This window comes from Branchiostoma belcheri, unplaced genomic scaffold (assembly GCF_001625305.1).
Source record: "Branchiostoma belcheri isolate BF01 breed outbred unplaced genomic scaffold, Haploidv18h27 scaffold17, whole genome shotgun sequence".
In the NCBI taxonomy this organism is placed as follows: domain Eukaryota; kingdom Metazoa; phylum Chordata; class Leptocardii; order Amphioxiformes; family Branchiostomatidae; genus Branchiostoma; species Branchiostoma belcheri.
Window position 1 is genome coordinate 764,659 of NW_017803157.1, and position 22,558 is coordinate 787,216.

At 41.0% G+C, this 22,558-nt stretch overlaps 1 protein-coding gene across 4 annotated transcripts; it reads right to left on the minus strand.

The window, feature by feature from the left end:
• Positions 1-270: 270 nt before the first annotated feature.
• LOC109466662 (probable E3 ubiquitin-protein ligase HERC4) lies at positions 271-19,974 on the minus strand. 4 transcript variants are annotated; one of them, XM_019764391.1, is made up of 26 exons: positions 18,615-19,974; positions 17,792-17,907; positions 17,373-17,529; positions 16,948-17,001; positions 16,426-16,502; positions 16,057-16,243; positions 15,749-15,780; positions 15,397-15,619; positions 15,073-15,227; positions 14,459-14,535; positions 14,125-14,309; positions 13,682-13,787; positions 13,290-13,485; positions 12,390-12,502; positions 11,932-11,991; positions 11,331-11,474; positions 10,168-10,254; positions 9,520-9,684; positions 9,246-9,293; positions 8,954-9,049; positions 8,218-8,336; positions 2,792-2,906; positions 2,491-2,573; positions 2,264-2,372; positions 1,921-2,098; positions 271-1,639 (listed from the first exon to the last, which is right to left on the minus strand). In XM_019764391.1, exons 1-26 carry the CDS (start codon positions 19,265-19,267, stop codon positions 1,431-1,433), a joined length of 3,744 nt encoding a protein of 1,247 aa, XP_019619950.1. In that variant the 5' UTR covers positions 19,268-19,974; the 3' UTR covers positions 271-1,430. The 4 variants fall into 4 exon arrangements, with proteins under 4 accessions (XP_019619950.1, XP_019619952.1, XP_019619953.1 ...); XM_019764393.1 differs by having other exon boundaries at positions 272-1,639; positions 11,349-11,474; XM_019764394.1 differs by lacking the exon at positions 16,948-17,001 and having other exon boundaries at positions 278-1,639.
• Positions 19,975-22,558: the final 2,584 nt, after the last annotated feature.

Genomic DNA, 22,558 nt, shown 5'->3' on the forward strand with positions numbered 1-22,558 from the left:
GATAAGCCTTGTAATATTCATTGTATACTAAGTCTTGTGATGATTGTTGTGATATGAGTGTAACAATTTTTTAAGAAATACATGTATTATATATCATGAACTACTTTTTATAAGATTCTGAACCTGTATTCCCCGAAATTATTTTCTTGGATGAAATAAAATATCCTTGTCAACCATAATATCTGACTGTGTTGTTTAATGTCTGAAGACTTTGAGTGAGTATTCATTATGTAGATGTAGCATGTACTTTGCCATCTTGGCTAAAGATATTCTGCCAATTTATGAAAAAAGACAGCCTGCAACAACACCTGTATGAACATGTGCTTGCCCCTGCAAACTTTATTCAGTGCAAAATAGATCACAAGGGGCAACAGTCTTTGGTCTACAAACAACTGCAGTCTGTAACCAACCCTAGTTCAGAAACTGTGGATCAAAATATTAGCACTTAGTCTACATGTACATGCTTTAACCATCTGTAAACTACATGTATTCCAGTGCCATTCTCCCTTATACACATACATTTCAGTCTGAACACTTTCTTTTGTGCTTCATAATCACCAGGTCCTATTTTCACTACTGCCGTTGTAAGGAATCTAAACATTTATCAATCATAACCAACTGTTTAAAGACTAAGTAAAGAGCTTACACTCTAGCAGAGCTCCAGCTACATATCTCTGATCATAACCCTTTAATGCATATACCACTGTCAGGCCTTCTCAAAACACCATTGTCAGGAATTGACAATTTGCACCATCTCTCAAAACTTTAAAAATCACATCTATCACGCCATCGTCACTGCTATTCAAAACATTTTTGCTACCAAACAAACTGTCTAGAATTCTGAACAATGTGAAAATCACAATATGTGATGTCAAGTATAACAGTCATGTTCCTTTCTTCTACTGATGGGAACAAGGGTGAAAATAACTTGGCTACAAACAATATGATGGTAAGTGCGTTGACCTCTCTCATGTGCAATGTACAGTGATCATTTATATTATATGACATCATATTTCGATAGGATTTTGATAATCAATGCAAGCAGAGCAGTCTCTATGCAAAAGATGTTGCCACTAGGCAATATTGTATGCAACCATCTTGCTCAGAGTACAACGTATGTGATCCTACAAAAATGACTGCATGTCATCACAGATGCCTAGAAAAAACAACAGCTATAAACAATAACTGGGACTACAAAAACAGAACAACAACAACAACAAAAAAACAACAAAAAACCAAGTTGTCTACACCAGATTGAAGCTTGAAGAAGAAAACACTTAGTGTTTTCTATGGCCTACGTGAGCTTGATTCTGAGGACCTCCCTACTCGTGTACATGGGTAAGTCCAGCAGGTTAAAGCAGGTATGAGCAACTATAAACAAGAACTGGAGTACAAAAACAGAACTATTACAACAACAGAAAAAGAGCTGTCTACACCAGACCGAACCCTGATGTGTTCTCTATGGCCTGTGTGAGTTTGATTCTGAGGACCTCCCTACTTGTGTACATGGGTAAGTCCAGCAGGTTAAAGCAGGTATGAGCTGCGGGTAGGAAGCTGTCCCCTCCCATGGTAGGCTGGATGTAGATCTTCAGGGCCTTCATACCCAGGATGGGGATCTTGTCACAACCCGTCAGGAACACTGAAGGGAAAGGAAAATGTATATTATACATTGTATCAACTTTTACTTAGTATGAAAGTTCATCTTTCATGCAAAGAAACATGTATAAGTGAGACAGAACGTGCACTAAAAACAAGATTCCTGGAACACCGACGCCCTAGCTCTGTAAACTCAGAGGTCTCGCAATACATTCACATTGAATCTCAGGGACACTCAGTATCTTTAGATTAGATGAGGTAAAAATCCTTGATTCTGAATCAGACTTCTTTGCAAAAGGAGTAAAGGAGGTATTGTGTGCTCACAGAGGAACTTCTTTTTCTCCTCCAGTGTCATGTGGTGGAAGACATCCCAGAACATGTGTATGGTGGGGTGGTTCTTGTGGTAGACTCCCTTGTACTCCACATTCTTCTCCAGTTCTGCCCAGTCATAGTTCTCGTTTCCACACACCATGGCCATCAGCTCTTTGGGGTGGAACAGTTCCTAGAAAAATTGGATAAAGTAAGAATCTTGGACACAGAATATAAAGTGAATTACAGTAACAAAAGAAGACAACAACACAGTCCTTTAACTCAGATAAGACTAAAAAACTGTATCATATGTAGAATTATCATTTCTCAATTGGAAGGTTTCAATCCACTGTCCTACCAGTACTTTTCCTCCACACACTTTGTGGAAGCCAGTCCCAAAGGCATCAAACTGATTCTCCACTGACTTGTTCAGTACATGCTCCACATAGGCGTTCACATACTCTTCCCTGGGGGAGGAAAAATAACACAATTATGGGACTACATCATATTCTTCTACATCAATTGTCATTGCAAGTACAGAAAAAAGGCTTGAGAAATACAGATACACGTAGAATTGAGAGAAACCTGTTTTCCTTGGTGACAGAAATGTTGTTGCCATTCTTGACCAGTTCCACCGTCTCAATGCTGCCGTAGTATTCACATGCAATCTGGGGGAGAACAGTGCAGAAATAAATATAACATCAACAGTTACTGCTGAACAAGGGTTTTTTCTTCGTATATAACCCGTACTGTATCTCACCTGGCTTGCTTATTTTTTTATTTGTGTTGGTCAACCATATAACTGCTCTACATTTTAACATATCCGCTTTAGTTACTTGTACTGTACCCTCCAAAATCAAAGAGATGACTCAAGTGTTATACTTACTGTGAAGTTCAAACAGAAGACATCCTCGAAGTCATCTCCATTATACCCCAGCAGCTGTTCTAAACCACTGCCCACATCAGGCTGCATCTGTTTCAGGTCATCCAGGGTCACATTCCTACAAAACACAGGGAACAGGTAAGGCTTGATTGGTCACACAGACTGGATCAACACTGACATATTACATCTTATTACTAAAAACTTGAAATGTAAAATTTGCAAAGCAATAATATGCATAATGTTAACCTTCACATAGCGTAGCCCAATAAACTATGGCTCTGTTTATTCGTACTCAAACACATTCATATTCATATCCAACTCTGTCCTGCTACATAATGTAACCCAACATCACAGGGTGTCTGCTACCAACACCAGTTACCATGGTGACAGACATCTGCTCCAGGTCATTGACTTTGTTTTGAAGAAGAAACTGAGCAAAAATACTTTTTATTATTGAAGCACAAAGGGGCAAGGATTCAAACCCAGGCCGCTAGCACACAAACCAAACATACTAACTGCAAGGCTAAAAGGTCTGGACCAGTTGGACAGGTCAGTTGGTGGTGCTTGAACCCCACTGTTACACTACTCACACATTTTTTTTTTACATTCATCATAACGATTGAATTTCAGAGTTCCATACGATGTATACACAGCACATTTTGCCATTACTCATCACAAGGCCAGCGTGGGAACCACTGAACCCCATTTTGACAATTTGACTGATACTGCAGCCTTCTTACAGTACCTGTAATTCATAGTTATGTACATATTTCAAATTCCAATACAGAACTACAACAATGTCAAGTTTCAGGAACACATACCTTCGCCTTATAAAGTGTTTTTTTAAGTGTTAGTATTTTTAATGGTGTTGTTAACGTCTTGTCAAGAATGACTTGAACACTTGTCTTGTTATTACTGAGATGCTGCATTAGTAGATCTCTTCAAAGCCAAGGTCAGATAAGCGAGGGTATAAACTGTATTATCACTAAAATAACAGGGTTATGTCAGACTCTATAATATACATGTACCTCCAAAGATAGCATACATGTAGTCATTTGAGGTTATTCTGATAGTTTATTCATTTTGGTATTTACATCTGCCTTGTAATAACAGAATACATTTAGCAGAATACAGTAACTGTTTCATATACTGTAAAACCTTCAGTATTAGGCAAGAAAACAGTCACACTTCACAAAAAAGTTAAATTTACAAATATTATGGTACCGGTACGGTAGTAGCTACCTGTACCATTGAAGTTGGGTAATGTTTACTTAAGTTGTAAATGGTAGTAACAGTAGTACATTAAAGTCAAGCCCAGTAATTTCAGACTTAACAATGGTACTGGTTACCATAGTAAATGAAATTATGAGACTTATTTACTACCATGATTATATTTTACACGTCAGTTTGGTACTCCTTACAAACTTAACAGTACCCTATTTTACTGGGATTACTTTCATTGGAAAATCCAACTTTTCGTCCACAGTGTCCAGCAATTGAATAGATAATTTTCAAAACAACAGTTACTGTTTTCCGTGTACATGTATCTTATTAGCTGGTTGTCTAGCCTTCATTGACACAATCATGATTAAACAGTGCAATTAACCCCATTGTATATATAGTACATATTAGGTGACATTGCTTTTAAGATGCTATAAGCCAAAGTAGAACTGACCGTCTAAGATGCTAAAAAATCTGTTAACAATTATAGATTATTTCATGTAATAATACTGGTTTATTTGTTTCATGTAAAACACATAACAATGGTTCCCACATGGCAGTCACAGACTGAATTGCGTGGGGGTTCCATTAACAACAGATGATAAAAACATTAACTATACAGGGTACAATATTAAAAGCGTAGTTATACTGTAGCTAAATTACACAATAACAAATTTAAAATATTTAAAAGATCTCATGAAGACACATTATACAATATAATTTAGAATAGGGCAGTTTTTTTTCTTACAGGTTCAACAGTCGCACCATGTGAGGTATTGCACTAGAGTTATATCTTTCTGATTTGCAGTGGATACTATCGAGTTTGTGAGATGACCTAGTTTTTCTTCCACTCACTTCCCCCCGTAACGGTGGTAGTAAATGTACAAAGAGGATCTTATTTCAAATAACATGATTGTTTCTTAAAAAATTTGTGAATTAAAAATGAATGTCTCCTTTTTTGTATGACACAGAAAAGGGACCATGAATGAAATTCTACTTATACTGAACAGTTTTGGTGACTGTTCTATCCACAGACAGGTTGCTATAGTGATTGAAAATAGTGACAGTTTTATCCACAGTATCGGTGACCACCAGCTGTCCCTGTGGTGCCATGGCAACAGCACATGGCTGTGTCATGTCTGTAGCAATGTGTTTCATGAATCTGCCTCTAGTGTCAAACATCTCCACACGGCTGCTATAACTGTCTGCAATGATGATATTCCCTGCCCTGTCTGTACAGATGCCCCAGGCATTATTTAGCTGACCTTCACCATGTCCATAACCTCCAAACTTGAACAGAAACTGTCCGTCCTCATTGAACACATACACACAGTGACTCTCATGGTCTGCCACGAGAATGTTCCCTTCCCCGTCCACAGTGATGTACTCAGGGTACTTCATCCCTTGCTGCTGACCCACAGTTCTCACAAGTGTTCCATCTGGCCTGAATACCTGCACTTCACCATACAGGTTGGGCCAGTCTCCTGTGGGTTGTGTAATGAGGATGAGGTTCCTCCTGGTGTCCACGGCAACTCCTCTCATACGCCCTGTCTCTTGTAAGTCAAACTTCCTTAGCTTTCTGCCCTTTTTGTTGTACTGCACAGCAAACTCAGCAGAGTCTGTACCCCCCACCACCCACAGGTTCCCCTCCCTGTCCATGGCCACACCCCATGGCTTCATCTTCTCTTTACCAGTCACGACTGCTGGGAAGTGCCTGACAAATGTTCCCTGCAGGGTGAACACTTGGATTCTCCTATTTCCACAATCTGCCACAAAGATCTTCCCTTCTTCTGACACTGTAACTCCAAAAGCCCCTTTGAACTGACCTACTTTTGAACCATCTTTACCAAAGGTAAACCTCTGTATGGACACAGTGTGGCTTTGGTCACCATGGCGATGACCTATGATTGTTGTGGCAGCATCACTAGATGCTGTTGCCCCTAGGACAGTTACCTTTCCCAGTGTACAACTTAAGTTCTCTGTTGGCTCAAAGACAGCCGCGTGGGTGTGATGTGGAACTGGCACAGACTTTTCTCTGAACTTTCCTACAACCACGTCTAGTTTGGATTCACAACTGAGAAACTCTCTGTCGTCTCGAGCCATGTCCTGCTCTGCCCCATCACAGGCAGAAGACAGTTCAGCGACATCAGTCAAAACTGCATCTCTTTGGCTCTGTATGGCTCCCTTGTTCTGTCTGTGGTTTTTATCAACTTCTGACAACAGACAATCTTTTTCCTCAGTCAGCATCTGGATGATTAGATTACAGGCTTGTCTGTAGGCCTCCTCGATTTCGTTGTCTGTTTGTTGTTTCTGATTGTCCAGACTTTTCTCTTCTTCTCTCAGACCTCTGATGAAGCTACAGTAGGTCTCTAAGATGTTCCTCCCCTCAGTGATCAAGGCCTGGACTGGACCTCTATGCTGTTGGATGGCTTTTCTGAGGCTCATTGTTGGATGTTCGTCATGGCTTTCTTCAAAACAGTCATGACAAAGTGGAACTTTACACCGTTTACAGTAAAGCCTGACCTCCTCAGCAGGGTGGAAACTGCACTTCTTTTCAGGCTGGGGTTGCTTACTTGTTTCCTCTGACAGTGTAGCTTGTTGTTGGAACCTCTCGCTCATGTTGGCCACAATACGATTGTCGGGCAAACCAGCGACCCCTTGACGTGGCAGCCTGACTTCCTGCCGACAATTGGGACACTGGAAGGGCTTTCTAACCTCTGCATGGTCCTGTAGACAGTCCTGACAGAAGGTGTGCTGACAGGGCAGCACCTTGGGCCTGGTGAACAGCTCCAGGCAGATGCTGCAGGACAGTTCTTCACAGATTTGTGTCCCCAAACTACACGGTGCAGCCGCCATGATCGTTGTTTGCTGCTGATTTGGCAGCCTCGCCCCACATCAAAGTTCAAGTATTTAATAAGTAGTTTTATGGTGCTATTGATATCATCTCAAGAATGTCTTTAGCACCTGAAATGTCTGGAGTGGGCAGACCTTGGGGATTACTGATGCTGTATTTAAATTGTAAATCTCTTAAAATCGACCATTATTATGTCCAGCGAATTTATGATAGTTGCTGCTGTTAAACAATAGAGGCAATGGTCATGTGGCCATTAATATGCTCCAAATTTTATTAATACATTAAAAACTCCACACAATGACTGATGCTGGGCTAGAGGGGGCGCAAAGTTGTCAATCATTAACCAGGTTGTAGCTATAGGGATGGTTCATTACTGACTTTTGCTGTGTTTTTTTTTCCATTTCAGACAGATCGTACATATCATATTCTTTGATCTGTATACAAAATGTATCAGATTCTCTATATGTTAATCATTAACTTGTAAGTATATACCTACGTAAAATATATGCAGATTCCTTAGCTTGAATTATTACATTAATATTTTGTAAATCAAAAACAAAAAAGCCCCTTACAGTTCCAAACAAGCTGATAATATGCCCAAAATTACACTGTTTACTCCCAGTCCCAACAGGTTTCTAATACCCAGGAAACCGTTAACCTGACACTTGCAGGAAATTTTACCTCATACTTGACACTACGCTGCAATATCTTAAATAGCTGCTGGGTGGCCCATTATAAAACTTTACCTTAATTTTGGTTGACACTAACCATTCACTAAATATCATTAACAACCATCCTGACTGCTGGTGTAGCAATGACTGCAGCAATGTACAAATGTAGGATCAATAGTACAGGATGACCATTTTGGAACTTGAACTTTGTTTCTGCTACTCACCTACCAAATATCATATTCATTCAAAGCTTCTCGAGTTATGCTGAACAATCAACAAATGCATAAAAAGCCTGCTGCAGTACCGCTGGAAAAAGCCAGGTGGACCATATTTTAACTCAACCTTCATTTCCACAACAGCTACCCACATATACATCATAATATAAATCCATAACTACTTGACTTATGACATTGACCTGCAAGTACATACAGACCCACACCACAGCTACTCCACCAAGCCCAAACCTAAAACATACCCTTCTGACAAAGGCAATTAATAAAAAAACATAACATAGTATCTTCATAATGGGTTCTGAAATTAAGAAACTAGCCTCATCGATACAGAACCAAAGTTAGCATTTATTACTCCATATCACGTCTAACCCTTGGGAGTCCAGAAACAACAGACTCTAACCCGGATATAGTAAGTGTGAGTGAATGATCCTGAGCTACATGAACCTGTACCTTTTCAGCAGTTTCTTGTACAGTGCGAGTGGGAAGGGCAGGTCTATAATGGTGGAGTTGTAGATGGCGAGACCACAGAGAACTCCAATCAGGAAGAACATGGAACTCTCTTCAAACGACTGGATAGAAGACAAATGACACAACAGGATGATGAATCTGTAAACTTTCAATAACTGCTTAATATATTTATTCCAGTACAAATTCCACAAGAATTATGTTACCTTAGGATGCATACTATGCTCATCAGGCCAATATTATATTTGAAGCTGTTGTTGTCATAACAAAACTACAGTGACTTTCATAAGGTTTACTACATGATTGTACATTGTACAACTGTTACAGTAACTATGAATACAAATGGATTATCCTACATATACAGTAAAGTACTGTAAATCATAATTTGTTCGTTGTACTTTAAATTTCGCATTTTTTGTTGTCACTTCTGTACCATGAATTTATCTTTACACAACTGTGAACAAAATTAATAATTCGCTGACATTCTTTTTGCTGCACCCATTGTGCGAACATATACTGTAGTTCCATAAACATGTCCATTTTTCTCAGATCGTGAACTTTTGCTACCGCAAACATGAAGTGATTTACATTATCACATAAATTACTAGTTGCTCTAAACATTCTTAGATATATTTTCCCATTGGTACACAGTAAGGGTACACATGTATCTCCTAGAGTACAAAGTTAACAGTAGAGACTGTTTGTGTGAGATGATCCTTACCCTGTCGTGGAACCAGACTGACTGGGTCTCCTCGTAATGGCGGAACATACCAAACTTGGGGTCCATCACCTCTTTGATGATCAGAAGGAAGAATTCCTAAAAGCAGAAAAAGGAATTTGAAGCACCTCATATAACTGTTGAACTGCAATGTTTAATTCAAGAGGCGTATAGTTGTCATTATTTTCATTGTGAATGATATGATCATTGTCTATAATAAATGGTATACAAAATAATGCAGTTGTGTTCTAACATGTCAAAGTAGGACGTATCCTTGCTACCTAATAATTCTTACCTTTTTCAGACCACCTGCATCTATTGCTTCTTCCCCAATAAAGATCACCTGAGTGTGTAAATTTTGAAGACAAATTTTTTAAAAGTTTGCCAGATTGGAAACTAAGGTCCAAAACATATATTATCATTTTAAACAAGAATTAAGGCGACAACCAACCAACCAACCATGCAACCAACCATCAATGATTAACCAACCAACCAACCAACCAACCATTCAATCAACCAGTCTACCAACAAACCCATTGCAACCATCATAAAAAGTTTAGCCCTCCCACCTTGAGCGGTTTCTTGAGATCAGCGCTGGCCTGTTTCATGAGTTGGTTGAGCGTGTCCTGTACCAGGTTCTCCCTGGACACGATCAGCACCAGGTAGGGGTTTACGGGGTCAATGGGCAGGAACAGGCTCTGGAAATTACGGGCTTGGACCTCCTCAACTGCCAGCTGAAGGAGAAGGGGTTTTGAGGCTCTCTTTATAACACACAACACTGTATCCGTGAACAATTTCATCAGGTCGGTAAATGCTTGACTACTCCAAGTTCTTTATTCACAACCACGTCTTGTTTGACAAGAGCCTATGTTTTGATGACTGTCTGTCATTTTCACCTGGGCTATAATGACTGGTTTGCTTCAATTTAATTTATTGCCCTGATTAAGACGGTCATCAAAACGTTGTCTCTTGTTACACAAGTGGTTGTGAATAAAGAACTTTACTTGTAATACTATTCAATTGTACTTTCGTAATCATGTAAATGTATTTACTATTTAATCAAAGCAATGTCACTTTCTATTAACAAAGGTGTCAATTGTTTATTATCATTTTTTTTTAACGGTACTACTAGTTACAATGTACAAACAGTAATAGACAATGAAATGAATCAGTTAAATGCAGCGTTACAATCTTTAAGTTGGCAGTCATCCTCCTACCTGCATCTGAAGAAAGGCGTCTGTCTGGAGCAGCTCTGTCTTGGCCTGAGCATCAAACACAAAGGGAAAACTGCAGAAGTAGATGTCCTACAGAGGGGCAACAAACAACAACAAAAACCTGCTTAATTCTTAATTTGTAGAAACCAAAATTTCTTGGATGACCATGCAGACACATATGTTGGTAGTATTATTCCAAACTGACGTTGAGAAAAATGGAATGAAAACGCATAATGTCAACAGTTAACTGACTGAAGAACATTGCCATCGTCAAGAAAATGCTAAATTAAATCATAAAGTTGTGCTAAGATCATGCAAAAATGATATATGTGTACACACAATGAGAAGAAATGGTTTTAACAACTTTTTAAGGTTTTACTTTGCAGTGAAACACATGGTCACAACACAATGTGTTACAGTTAGTGATGGCAGAGTCTATGTTAGAATCATCACATGAATTATGATTGTTACTTTGTGATGAGAAAAACATTTAATAATATATCAAGATACAACTGTAACTAATTGATGGGCAGCAATTCTTCAAACTGAAACAGAACAAAGTAAATTACTTGCATTCTCAAGGACATAAACACCACAAGAACTGCTCAACATATCACAACAGCAAATAGTGATGAGTGACATGCATTTCTCAACCCAGTCAACTTGTGGGACAGAACATAGCAGCACAGTCGGGACAAGATTCATACCTCCTCTTGCCGACTTTCAGCATCCTGTTAGGGGAGGAAAGGTCAGCTTAGGTCAAGCAGTACACTACTGAGGCTCACATACACAATGTCATGTGGCCCCCTATCCTTCTAAACTAACATACATGTAGGGAACGTTTCGAGTGACATCCACAACTCTTCTTCAGCATCACTAAATGAACTGACAGAACGTCTGTTAATTCAGTAGAAGAATGGTGGATGTCATTTGAAATGTCTGGAAATTACACATGTATCTCCGTAATTTATCCAGTCATAGAGTTTAAATTTCCAATGAGTGTTAAAAATCCTTTGAGTGTTAAAAATGGCCAAACTGTGACATGCAGAGACTAACTATCACCACATCAATGGTTAGTACACTCTGCAGTGACAATGTTATATGCTTACCCTGGCGACACACGGCACTCTCTAGTCACACACAAACTACAGATTACAGACACATACATGCAGTCCATGCAATACCGGCAGGTTATTGTAGCCTCGAGTCTGCTGCAGCCACATCAGATAGTCTCGCTTGATGTCCACCGTGCCGTTAATCTCGCTGATGTAGAACTGCTCGTACGGGACCATGTCATGCCTGCTGTTCACCTGCACAGGGTCAACAGTAAGGAGAGTGAAAATCATGAAAGTTCATCCATGTAGGTAGTAATCATGGTAAAATGTCAAACTTTATTTTGTAAATTGTGTGTGGAATAAAGTTCAACGTTTTACTAAGAGTGAAAATCTTAAGGACACAGCAAGTTATCTTTATGGATGACATCAGCACGCACATTAATTTTTGCCTGATTTTGGAAAAAAAAAAGAAATTTTGTTGGCCTCTGACAGTGGCCAATATGCTAAAAATGGGCAAACATGTTGCTATGTCGGAACGTGGATGGCAAACACACATAAGGGAGGAGACAAGACAGTAAAGTCAAAATAGAACATTTTGTTAAATTTTTCTTATCACGTTAATTAAAGTGAATTAAGAATTCATAAGAAAAGTTATCATGATTGAAAATCAAAGACCAGATCAAACTCAAAGATCTGATAGGACATTTCTTACCCTATTCAGTGTTTCCAACACCCTCAAGGAGTAATTCAGGTCACCCTGGAGCTCCACAGCCTGTTGAATAGAACAGTATCCCTCAGAATGTACAACCAAACTAACTACTGCAACATCAGATCTGATTATTTAAGTATTTAATGTTTTGGTACTTAAAGCTGCATTATGTAACATTAGGAAGACACAAAAAGTACATTATGGGGTCATGTCTTTAGAAAGGAAGTTGAATTATTGCCTGTTGCAGATGATACAATATATGTTTTCCAACACAACATTTGAAAACTACTCTGATGTTAACCTTATATACATGAATATGACCTTATATGAGACATTCTGCCGAAGTGCTATGCACAATAAATTACGGGTTTCGCACAGGCGCAGTAAGTTCTGCCGACATGCTCATGTATTACATATCAATAGCATTAGCACTCACATTCACACCTCTGTTGAACCCTTACCTGTACAGTGTCCACAGTCCTTAGTTTGGTGATGACCATGACGGCTATGTTCTTGTAAGCATTCAGCAGCCGATGGTACAGATCACGGCAAGACTCGTGACTCAACCAGATGTCTAACAGTCAAGGAAAAACATTGGATGGTAACATTAATTTTACAACATGAACAAAGCATTTTAAAAATCACTTAGGCCACAGCAAGTAAATCTCATGGATGACATCCTCTGCAGACTCCAAATCTAATGCAAGAGGGCAGAAAAAACAAGGAAACAACTTTTGGAGCTTTCCATGGTGCTGAAATGATGGTGTTTGTCAAATTAAGGCCATGTTGATTTGATTCTATGGATGACATCCTGTTAATTGGGAACCCAAAAAACTGAATGCAAATGGGCAAATGAAACAAAAGTTTGGCAAAAAAGTTGCCTTCATTATGAAATCTACGTGGGAATGAAGAAACAAATGACTAAACACACAGAGTATGGTATGGCAAATAATAGACAATTCATTTTCATTTCTTCACATTTTCTTCTTTTCCTTTGGAATTAATTTTAACATTGCAAATGACATTAGTATTGCTCGTTTCCCACTACTTTTTTTTGCAATTTACAGCATATATTACTATGCTTATTTTGCTGTTTTGAACAATTTACAGTATGAAGAAATTTTTTTTGGGGGGGGGGAAATGGACGAAAGTTCATGTGTGTATGGATGTCATACATGCAATGAAATCAGCATGGCCTTGGTTACAGGAGTTTTCTTTTACACAACCAAGATTTCTCAACTAAGTGCTGATGTTTTGGTGTCTATCAGACACCTTCCTTAGAGCTTCTGACTGGAGGAAACCTGATGAAACTATTTTCAGACGCATGGCCTAAATTAAAAGGGACATTCGCAATACTTCACCTATAATTTTCTTTGCAGCCCCCTCCAGTTTAGTCAAACGGCAGCCTAGATGCCCCGGGACTTGGACGTACTCGGCACAGGTGCCCTGGTCGAAGAAATGCATGAGAGGCAGCAGGAGGTAGAGTCTGAGGGCTTCTGTGTCTGGTGGGGACTGGGGTAACGACTTCAGCAGGGTTTCTGTCATACTTTTATATATCTGTGAAAAAAAGGAGAGCAAGGATTTGTTTAGTACGTGCTGGCCTTTCGAATCAATATCTGTTTAAAGTAATTGTACTATCTATGTAGAATGGTTTATTATGACATCAACAGTTACTATACATGTATGACAACAGTCCCGAAGGCTGAATCGCAGAAATTTTCTTGAGAAATTCCTACAAAACTTTACCACATACCGTCTGCAAGACATCTTTGTTGACAGTTTGTCCTAGTCTGTAGAACGCTGCTCTTGCTTCCCCGACGTCCACACCTGGATTCCTTGAGCTACAGTAGAAATGGTTGCTAGAGGAAAAAAGAACAAAACTAACATAAACCAGAAAGGTAGCATTTGTAAAGGAAATGCATAATGTTTACCTATGCCTATGGTTTTCTCTGTTAATTCTTACTCAATCACATTCATATGAGGTGGTTTAAATCCCTCCTGCTATAAAATTGCAACATTATGTAATCTGACGCTAGTTACCATGGTGACAGATGTCAGGTTCAGGTCATTGACCTTATTTATTTGGAGGAGAAGAGGAAGAAGAAACAGAGCAAAAACAATAAGTTTTCCTTCTCTGAAGGTAAACATAAACTTTTGGCACTGGAACATTTACATTTGTATATTTACAACTCTTACCTATGCAGAAAGGATCCATTCAAACATGCAGCAGAAGAGAAGAGCCTGTGGATGTCCCTGGAGACATCAGGTGACAGTTTTGCACCAGGCGGGATCTGGGACCACGTGTTGATGACGTCATTACTAAGGCTGAGGATCTGTCTATGCTGGGGGGCTTCTCTGAAGTCCAACGGTTTGGGAGTACCCTAGAGTTTTCACAAAGTCTCAAATTAGTTTCCAAATATCATGTTGGAAAAGATATCTTCTGCAACGGGCAACAATGACCAAAAAAACAACGAAAACCATGAAAAATTGTGGTTTTGCGCAGGCGCAGTACATGTTTAAGAGGACTAACCTGGAGTTTGCAGGCTAAGGCAAAGGTCTGATCTCCACCTGCAGTGATGGTCTGTACAACATAACACTGCTCTTCTTCTGCAATCCAAAAAAAACAAGTCAAAATCATCACATTCAAGAAAATAGCACTAATGCATAGGTTAAGCAAGGCTCCTCTTCTTCTGTAACATTGACCAAAAATCTGAGGAAAACCATGAAAAATTAGAATTTTCATTCCTTAGCTCTAAGAGATATAAAGCTTGCAGGGGGAGACACTGTATCAACCTACTCAGCTTACTGAAGGGAGACCTGAAGCGCAGAGGGCTAGGCCCTCCCATAACAGAAAAGAAACTCAAGGAGCTAAGAGAGCTCGTGAGGCAGAAGACACAGTGGAAAGAGATGAAGAAAGACTGAATGCGGCTACAGGACATTTCCACACGACTGTAGACGCAGAACACAGTGGATGATGATGATGATGACAACCCGCCGTACGCGTACATATTTTTGTCCATAAGGCCTTGTCTGCATATTTCTAAAAAGGTGGGGAAGGACTACCAAGAGTAGGGAGGGAGTACATGTACATTGTAGCGAACCGGTACACAGCACTAGTTGCACCAATGTGTGGTACATACTTACCAGGGCCACAGTTCCCTGCAAATGGTACAAATGGCCCCTCCACAGTAGTAGGACTGTTACAGTTTGTCGTACCGCTGCTACCAAGCTGCCCGTTCCCACCAAGCCCAAAGGAATAGATTCTCCCTGATGATTCAACATAAGCCATGGTATGCATTCTGGAAAAAAAAAGAATTCTCTTTAAGAGTAAGCTACATGAGCGTAAGAGTGCACAAAAAGTATAATTACGTCAGAATTATGTTTAAATTGGAAGAAGCAAGAACCTTCGACATTACACACTGGCTTCTATTTGCATAAACATTTTTTTGACCAGGATAACACCCTTACCTTCCACATGCCAGCTGTGTAACCTCTAATCCCATCAGTTCAAACACTTTCCTGGGTAGGGCTTCATGGTTGTTACTGTTGTGGCCCAGCTGACCATAGCTGCCTGCCCCAAATGTCAGGACACCACCATCTAGAGTCAAAACTGCCGTGTGCTCCTCTCCGCACGCAATATGGGCGACTTTCAGGGAGCGCAAGGATTTAACATGTGTTGGGTACTGTCGATCTGGAGTGAAGAAACATTTACTTGTGTACGAAACAGGTTTTTGTACTTTTAGTACTAAACATACACACAGAACAGGAATGAATGAAAAGAAAATCTTCCACTGAAAGAGTCAACCACCAATTTTTTTACCTTTTGTGTCCCCAAGACCAAGCTGTCCAAATCTATACATGGAAAATAAAATTTGTAATATTATTAGGAACTGGTTAACAAGACACAGAACACAATATTAATGATACACTTCAATATACAAATCTATACAGTGTCATCATGCCAAGATAACAGATACTAAGAAGGCATCTAATATGATGAAAAAGTACTGTAAATCACTTTATATCTGCCGTATATCTTTCAAGAATCAAAACTTGTAAGAACAGTCAAGCTGTCTTACATATTCCTGCCAAACCTAACCACAGCCCCAGACTTAGACACTGACTTACGTGTTCCTGCCAAACCCAAACACAGCCCCAGACTTGGACAGGACAAAGCTATGAGCGCCCCCTGCCACAATCTGGCAGAACGGGATGCCGGTCACTGTGGTCAGCTCCTGGGGTTTGGACTGGTTCTGGGTCGAGCCGATCCCCAACTGACCATGGGAGTTGTTTCCCCACGAAAAGATCCGCCCATCTAGTAAGAGATAAGTAGAATGAGGCACATTTAACACACTTGGATGGCTACCAGTGAGTGAAATACACCGAGAAATTTCATACTACATTGTAAATTAGTGATAATTCGAATTTTTTTTAGTTTGCCAATGCTAATAAATTTCTTATGTCTCTTAAGTCTCTTTAAAAAAATCTATATCTTACCATTGGCCAAAGCTAGGGAGTGTTTGCCACCACAGGCTACCTGCACAATCTGTAAACTTGACAACTCTTTCACCATCCTGACAGAGAGAAAACAACTTACTACATCAGAAATTCATGCAAAATACATGTACCTAAAATCATTTCACATCAACCATGGACATAAAGAAATACAGAAAAGTGTGAGTAGTAGTAAGTCAAGGCAGAGAAAAGAAAAAAAATAGTAAAAAATTCCATTAAAAGCCAAAGAAGCAAGGTAAAAGCAAGACATGTTGTTTTTTCATCCAGACTTCATACTCCTTAGCTCAGGCTTAATTGGCTGACATGTTGAAAAAACTGTCTTAGACCACAGCAAGTAATATTTACAATGTCAAAATCTTCTTTTTTTGGCCCTTGTTTTTTTTCCCTATCGCATTAGATTTGGAATCTGTGGAGGATGTCATCCATAAAATTTACTTGCTGTGGCCTTAGCTCAATTTTTAACATTTCATCATTCTCATTTTTCACTCCCATCATGCTCCTCACCTGGGTTCAGAACTATGTTTGACCTCTAGGTCAGGGTCATCATCACTTTCTCCCCTAAACACAGCCACAGGTGAAACCACAATGATTTAACATTTTACATCTTATTAAAGAAAAGAAGTTTATTTGTCCCTGTTGAGTAGATAAGGTAAAACAATAAGGTGACTGCTAAGCTAAAGCAAAGAATGTTTCTGCAAATCTTCTATTCAAGGGTAAAAGCAGGAAAGGGGTGAGAGAAACTAGAGAGATCAGATAAAGACAAAGAGAGAGAGAGAAGAGAAAATATTATACCACATGCAGATTACAGTTTTCCTTCTACAAGGTACTAGTAAACATGATGACAGAAAAAAATTCAGGGTTGCTAGAACAGTGCTACAACTAAAAGTTATCCTGTATGGGGCACCGGACTACGAATAACATGTACCCACCTGGGCCTTCTTGAGTTGTTGCTCTCTGTTTGTCCGAGCTGTCCACAGTCGTCGAACCCCCAGGAGAAGACCTGGTGCTTGTCGTTGACCACCATGTTATGGTAGTCTCCACACGACACCTGTTGTATACTCTGGGTATCCAGGGCTGTGATCACAGCTAGAAGTGTGGGTGTGCAGAGAAGTGGGAAGAAGCTTAAACATCACTCATCATCACATCACTAGTACTTACATGTACAAGCAAGATCATTACAAAGCTTGATTGCCAAGGGTCCTCACAAACCATTGGACCAACTGTCACACACTACAACATGTGCTAGATTCCTCAGAACCATCATAAAAAATATCATATCTAGCTAGTTGCTAATGTAAATTGCTAAAATTAAAAATACTGCCTGGAAGTGGTCATCAGTGGTTCTTACTTGGCCTCTTGTGCCCCTTGTCCTGGCCCAGTTGTCCGTAGTCGTTGGAGCCACAAGTATACACGGTTCCCTCTGCCAACACAAACACTGTATGCTGCCGTCCACAGCTCACCTCCCTGGATAGAGTTCCAACAAACTTCAGCATCATGTGTGAACAGTTGCATATCTACACGTACAGTAAACAGTGTTCAAAGTTCCTTCCTAGTAATCCTACACCTCTACTAGTATATGGTGCATAGGGCTAGCCTGGTTACCAGACCTACATTGTATTATAGCCCCCGAGTCCTACATCTGAGAGGATGTGGGTCTCGGGAGCTATAATATGTCTGGTAACCAGGCTAGCATAGGGCAGCACCCATCTCTGTTTCTGTAGCCCTTGGGCCGCACAGTTGTGCAATCACTACAGCAGGGGACAAGCCACTGGTTGTGGTGTGTGTTTAACTCCCATACTCTTTTCCAAATTCTGAGCATACTGCATACTGCTAAGCATTTAGCAGTATGCACCATTTTTAAAGACTTTGGTATGACTCAGCCGGGGATTGAACTAATAACCTTACAGAATGCAAAGCAAACCCTATACCCACTTGGCCATTGCATCAGCATAGTAAACAACTTGTTAGACACCATGAGTGTGTAGTAACTGTTTGAAAGGAAGAGGTACATGTATACTTTTAAGTATACATGTACCTCTTCCTTTAAAACCAAGGAGGTTAAAAAGCTTGGTATTTGTATGGACTTGAAAGTGAAAGTACATGTACATTAGGTTAAGGTCTACGTAGTTTTAGCTTAAAGGTCCAAGATTCCATCAAATTGCAATGATTACCTCAGTGTCTTGGTTACTGCGAACGGTTGCTCCTTCGGTGCTAAGATGACGTCTTCCTCGATACCTCCCAGCCCCAACTCCCCATTCCTGGCCGCACCCCAACAGAACAGGGTAGCTGCTGCCATACTGTTGGTGACTTCTGTAGACTCTTTAACGTCTCTGGTAGAGCAGTCTTCTGTCTTATCTACAGTTGTGTGATCCTCTGACGTACCAAGTTCAATCCCGAGGTACCTGATGTCCTTGTAGTTTGCGCTGGTTGTGTTGCTACTCTCTTCCTCAGCTTTACTTCCACTGCCTTTTCTTCTGGTGACGTTTTGTCCGTCGTCTGCTAAACTGTCGTTCAGACTTCCTGTTCCAATATCCACGTCGGATACTGGGGTAGTCTCTTCTCTCGATCTGTTTCTGTTTTGCCGTGTGGGTCTGATGACGGCCTCCCCACCACCGCGTACAGTTTGCCGGGTTTCGAGATCTTCGTTCAGACCAGAAGCGAGCACTCTTAGCAGGTTTTCTCTGCCGACATAGCGACGCAGGACGTCATACGCCAGCATGCATACTATCGCAGCGATCACAAGGAAGGTGTACAGGGCATAGGAGAACAGAAAACACAAGAACCTGTACACACTTCGTCCATCAAGACTACCAGGTCGTACCATGCAGTATTAACTGTTATACACTACACAGATTTATGTAATGTCACAGATGTAAGGACTCTACTCTATAATAGCTATGACAGTGTCACAAAACCAAATGCCTCAAATCTGCTAGTAGAAAGTTCTGGACTGTAGCTCCAAACAAATCTCTAGCTCTGCCAAACACAAGTCGACTTTGAACTGAACTTTTCCATCGATCGACTAACCGAGATGTCGTCTGCACAACAAGCCCTGAGTGCAAGCAAGACTCTCTGCATAGGGTAGAGTACGCATACGCAGCTGGTCTCACTCAGAGAGTTCTGTTAGCTTGTCCAGAATGTTCTAGAATCTTCTGCGAGCTGGCATTCACCACCTGATGATGCATGTAGCCTGTAGCAGAGCAGCAAACTTGCCAAAATTCTTTCACAGCCAACAGTTGCGCTGGTCAGAACGTCATGCTATGCAAAGCACTGCACGTCAAAATCAAACTTCACAAATGCCGGGGCTCTCCTCTTTTCCAACGCAACGACTTCTACGAACTTCTCCCAGCTTAGGCAGGACTTTAAGGCATGCAGTGGTGCTTAATTGTTCGCCTGTCACGTTCCTTCGGGCTACTTTCATGACATTTTATCCAGAATGTTCCCCGTCCGTTTGCTCAGCTATGGCGGGCACGGCGAAAGAAAACATTTGTGTAGACGTCACAGATACCGTGCTCCTTCTCGTTCCCAAGCTGTCTTGGGATCGAGAGTGAACTCGCCGTTTATCGTTCCCAAAATGCATAGCGCAAAGGGGTAAAAAAAATCCCAGGTTGCATAGTGCCAGATGGTTACTGTGGTGTTTTTACAATTGTTGATGAACTTTGATGACAGAATTACAGGTTCGCGATAGCGGGAACCTGTTTTACGTTACCTCGATTTTATGGGCGCCGCCATTTTGTTTCCCGTCATGCAATGGGGCAGGCCAAAGTTGAGTGAAGTGCATTGTGGGACCTGTCACCGGGCCACAGTGTAAGGACGACGCCTAGCGGTATGTTTGGAAAGAGCAGTAACTGAAAGCCTACCTGGTTGTGTGTTCATTTTGGCAGGAGTGTATAGAGGCGATGGCTCTGGCGTAATATACGCTGATTGTGTTTAGGACTTGCAATTGAAGTTCAATGTAATTTTCTTCGCATGACGGGAAGGAAACATGGCGGACCTAAGGTTTTTTTTTGATGATGAGATGATGAGGCTTTGGTATTAGTAGGGTGGTCTTGTGGATCTTGTCGGGGGCCGAAGCTAGGGACGACAGATTGTCCTCAAGTACAGGGTCAGTAGGTGGGATAAGTGGCATGAAGATTTGGTATTAGTAGGGTGGTCTTGTGGATCTTGTCGGAGGCCGAAGCTAGGGACGACAGATTGTCCTCAAGTACAGGGTCAGTATGTGGGATAAATGGCATGAAGATTTGGTATTAGTAGGGTGGTCTTGTGGATCTTGTCGGAGGCCAAAGCTAGGGACGACAGATTGTCCTCAAGTACAGGGTCAGTATGTGGGATAAGTGGCATGAAGATTTGGTATTAGTAGGGTGGTCTTGTGGATCTTGTCGGAGGCCGAAGCTAGGGACGACAGATTCGTCCTCAAGTGCAGTGTTAGTAAGTGGGATAAATGGCATGAAGATTTGGTATTAGTAGGGTGGTCTTGTGGATCTTGTCGAGGCCGAGCCTAGGGACGACAGATTGTCCTCAAGTACAGGGTTAGTACGTTCAATTGATGAGATGAAGTTGGGGGATGTGATTTTGTCCATCTGAATATTAAGCATCCTGAAACCTGTTCTGCCTAACATTCATAACATAATAGTCCTTTTTTGTCTGACCTAGGACCTAACTCTAAGAAGTGACAAACTGAGGAATGACACAGAGACTTGCTTTGGTCAAGACTTTTAGACTTGACCTCTGACCTTGCAGTGGGAGACACCTGTACTAGGTCATCTATTACAGCTGTAGGGCCAGGGAACTCCTGTTGCACATGATCATTGGATATTGTACAAAAACTATGCAGATGTCCTGCTATAAATACCATACATGCCTCCCTTGTATTTAAGATATTATTATATAGCAGTGAATCATTGAACAAATCTTATATGGCCGTTGTACTCGTTAGTTTGATAACTGGATGTACTGAATAACAGCAATCAGTTCGATTACAATATAGACTGTATCATTCTCCAGTCTCAAAAGCCTGGACTACGTAGGAAAAGACCAAATGTAATAAAATAATTGACAATACAATTGAACTAGTTGTTGTTACAATGACTGTCGTTCTTTATGCTCAAATGTTTTGTTGTCACTGTCCTTGTACTAGGACATATGATGGATCCAGACAATCAAACAATTTGGTCAGGGGTGGTCCTCTGGCTAATGTCTTCAGACATTATGACATTTGGTATCGATCATGCAGACTCTATTGTCTTTTGCGTCCTTACACTGGACATCGAATAGCACGTTCAGATCGGCCTCGTCGCATCGGCTGTGCCGGGAACTGCCGTCACGTCGGTCTCGGGCGGTGTGACTGGCCTCACAGCTCTCCCAGGACCGAGAATGGATGTCCCAGGGCCGGGGATGCAGACGGCGGTTGTTTCGGGGGATGTGGGTGTGTCCGGCGGTGGCTTGACGTGGACGGTCTGCTCCCTAATGCAAGGGAAGAAGAGAAAGTGCCCAGGGAAGTACATCCCGGGCCAGATGGATGGGTGGCTGACGTGTCAGGTCCATCAGTGGTCAGCTTCCCCGGATCAGGAACGCCGGGAAGAGACGGTGCCCGTTGGCCGTCCTGTGCCCCGTTATGACCATTCTTGGCCGAGGGTCGCTGCATGTACACTGAAAAAGAAGAAGACATGTGCCCCTTGAACAGTTTCAACCTGACAACCAAATACAACCACTGGCGACGTCGACATTGACCCAGAACATAGGTTGGGTCAACCTATACATGTACAGTACAGACAAACTCACACGGCCCATGCTGTCAAAACGGACAACTGTTCTCACACATAAACTCACTAGGATCACCACTGAATAAAAACAAACAACAAAGTAGCAAAACCTACGCATACAAAATAGAATAATAGATCCATCCCGGCCATCACAGTAACTACCATTGTCACGACTTCAAGCGTCAACGCCGTCGAAAAAAAAACAACTTTGAAACCTCTAGAGAATTAAAACAGCACCAAAATCCTCAGTTGGCCACATGTCTCTAACAATCGTTTATCGTAGTCTTCAGAGAAAAAGTCAGGGAATTTTCAGGGGTCGTTTTGTATAAAATAATAACAAAAATAATCGTTTC

What these genes read in the sequence shown, in the direction of transcription:
- LOC109466662 (XM_019764391.1), bottom strand. Translation starts at nt 19,267, where the DNA reads ATGGTACGACCTGGTAGTCTTGATGGACGAAGTGTGTACAGGTTCTTG. An exon ending in TTTGGGTTTGGCAGGAACAC is followed by an intron (nt 15,781 to 16,056) that starts GTAAGTCAGTGT and finishes TTCCATGTATAG; the next exon opens with ATTTGGACAGCTTGGTCTTG. An exon ending in TCTTCTGTTTGAACTTCACA is followed by an intron (nt 2,574 to 2,791) that starts GTAAGTATAACA and finishes GTTCTCCCCCAG; the next exon opens with ATTGCATGTGAATACTACGG.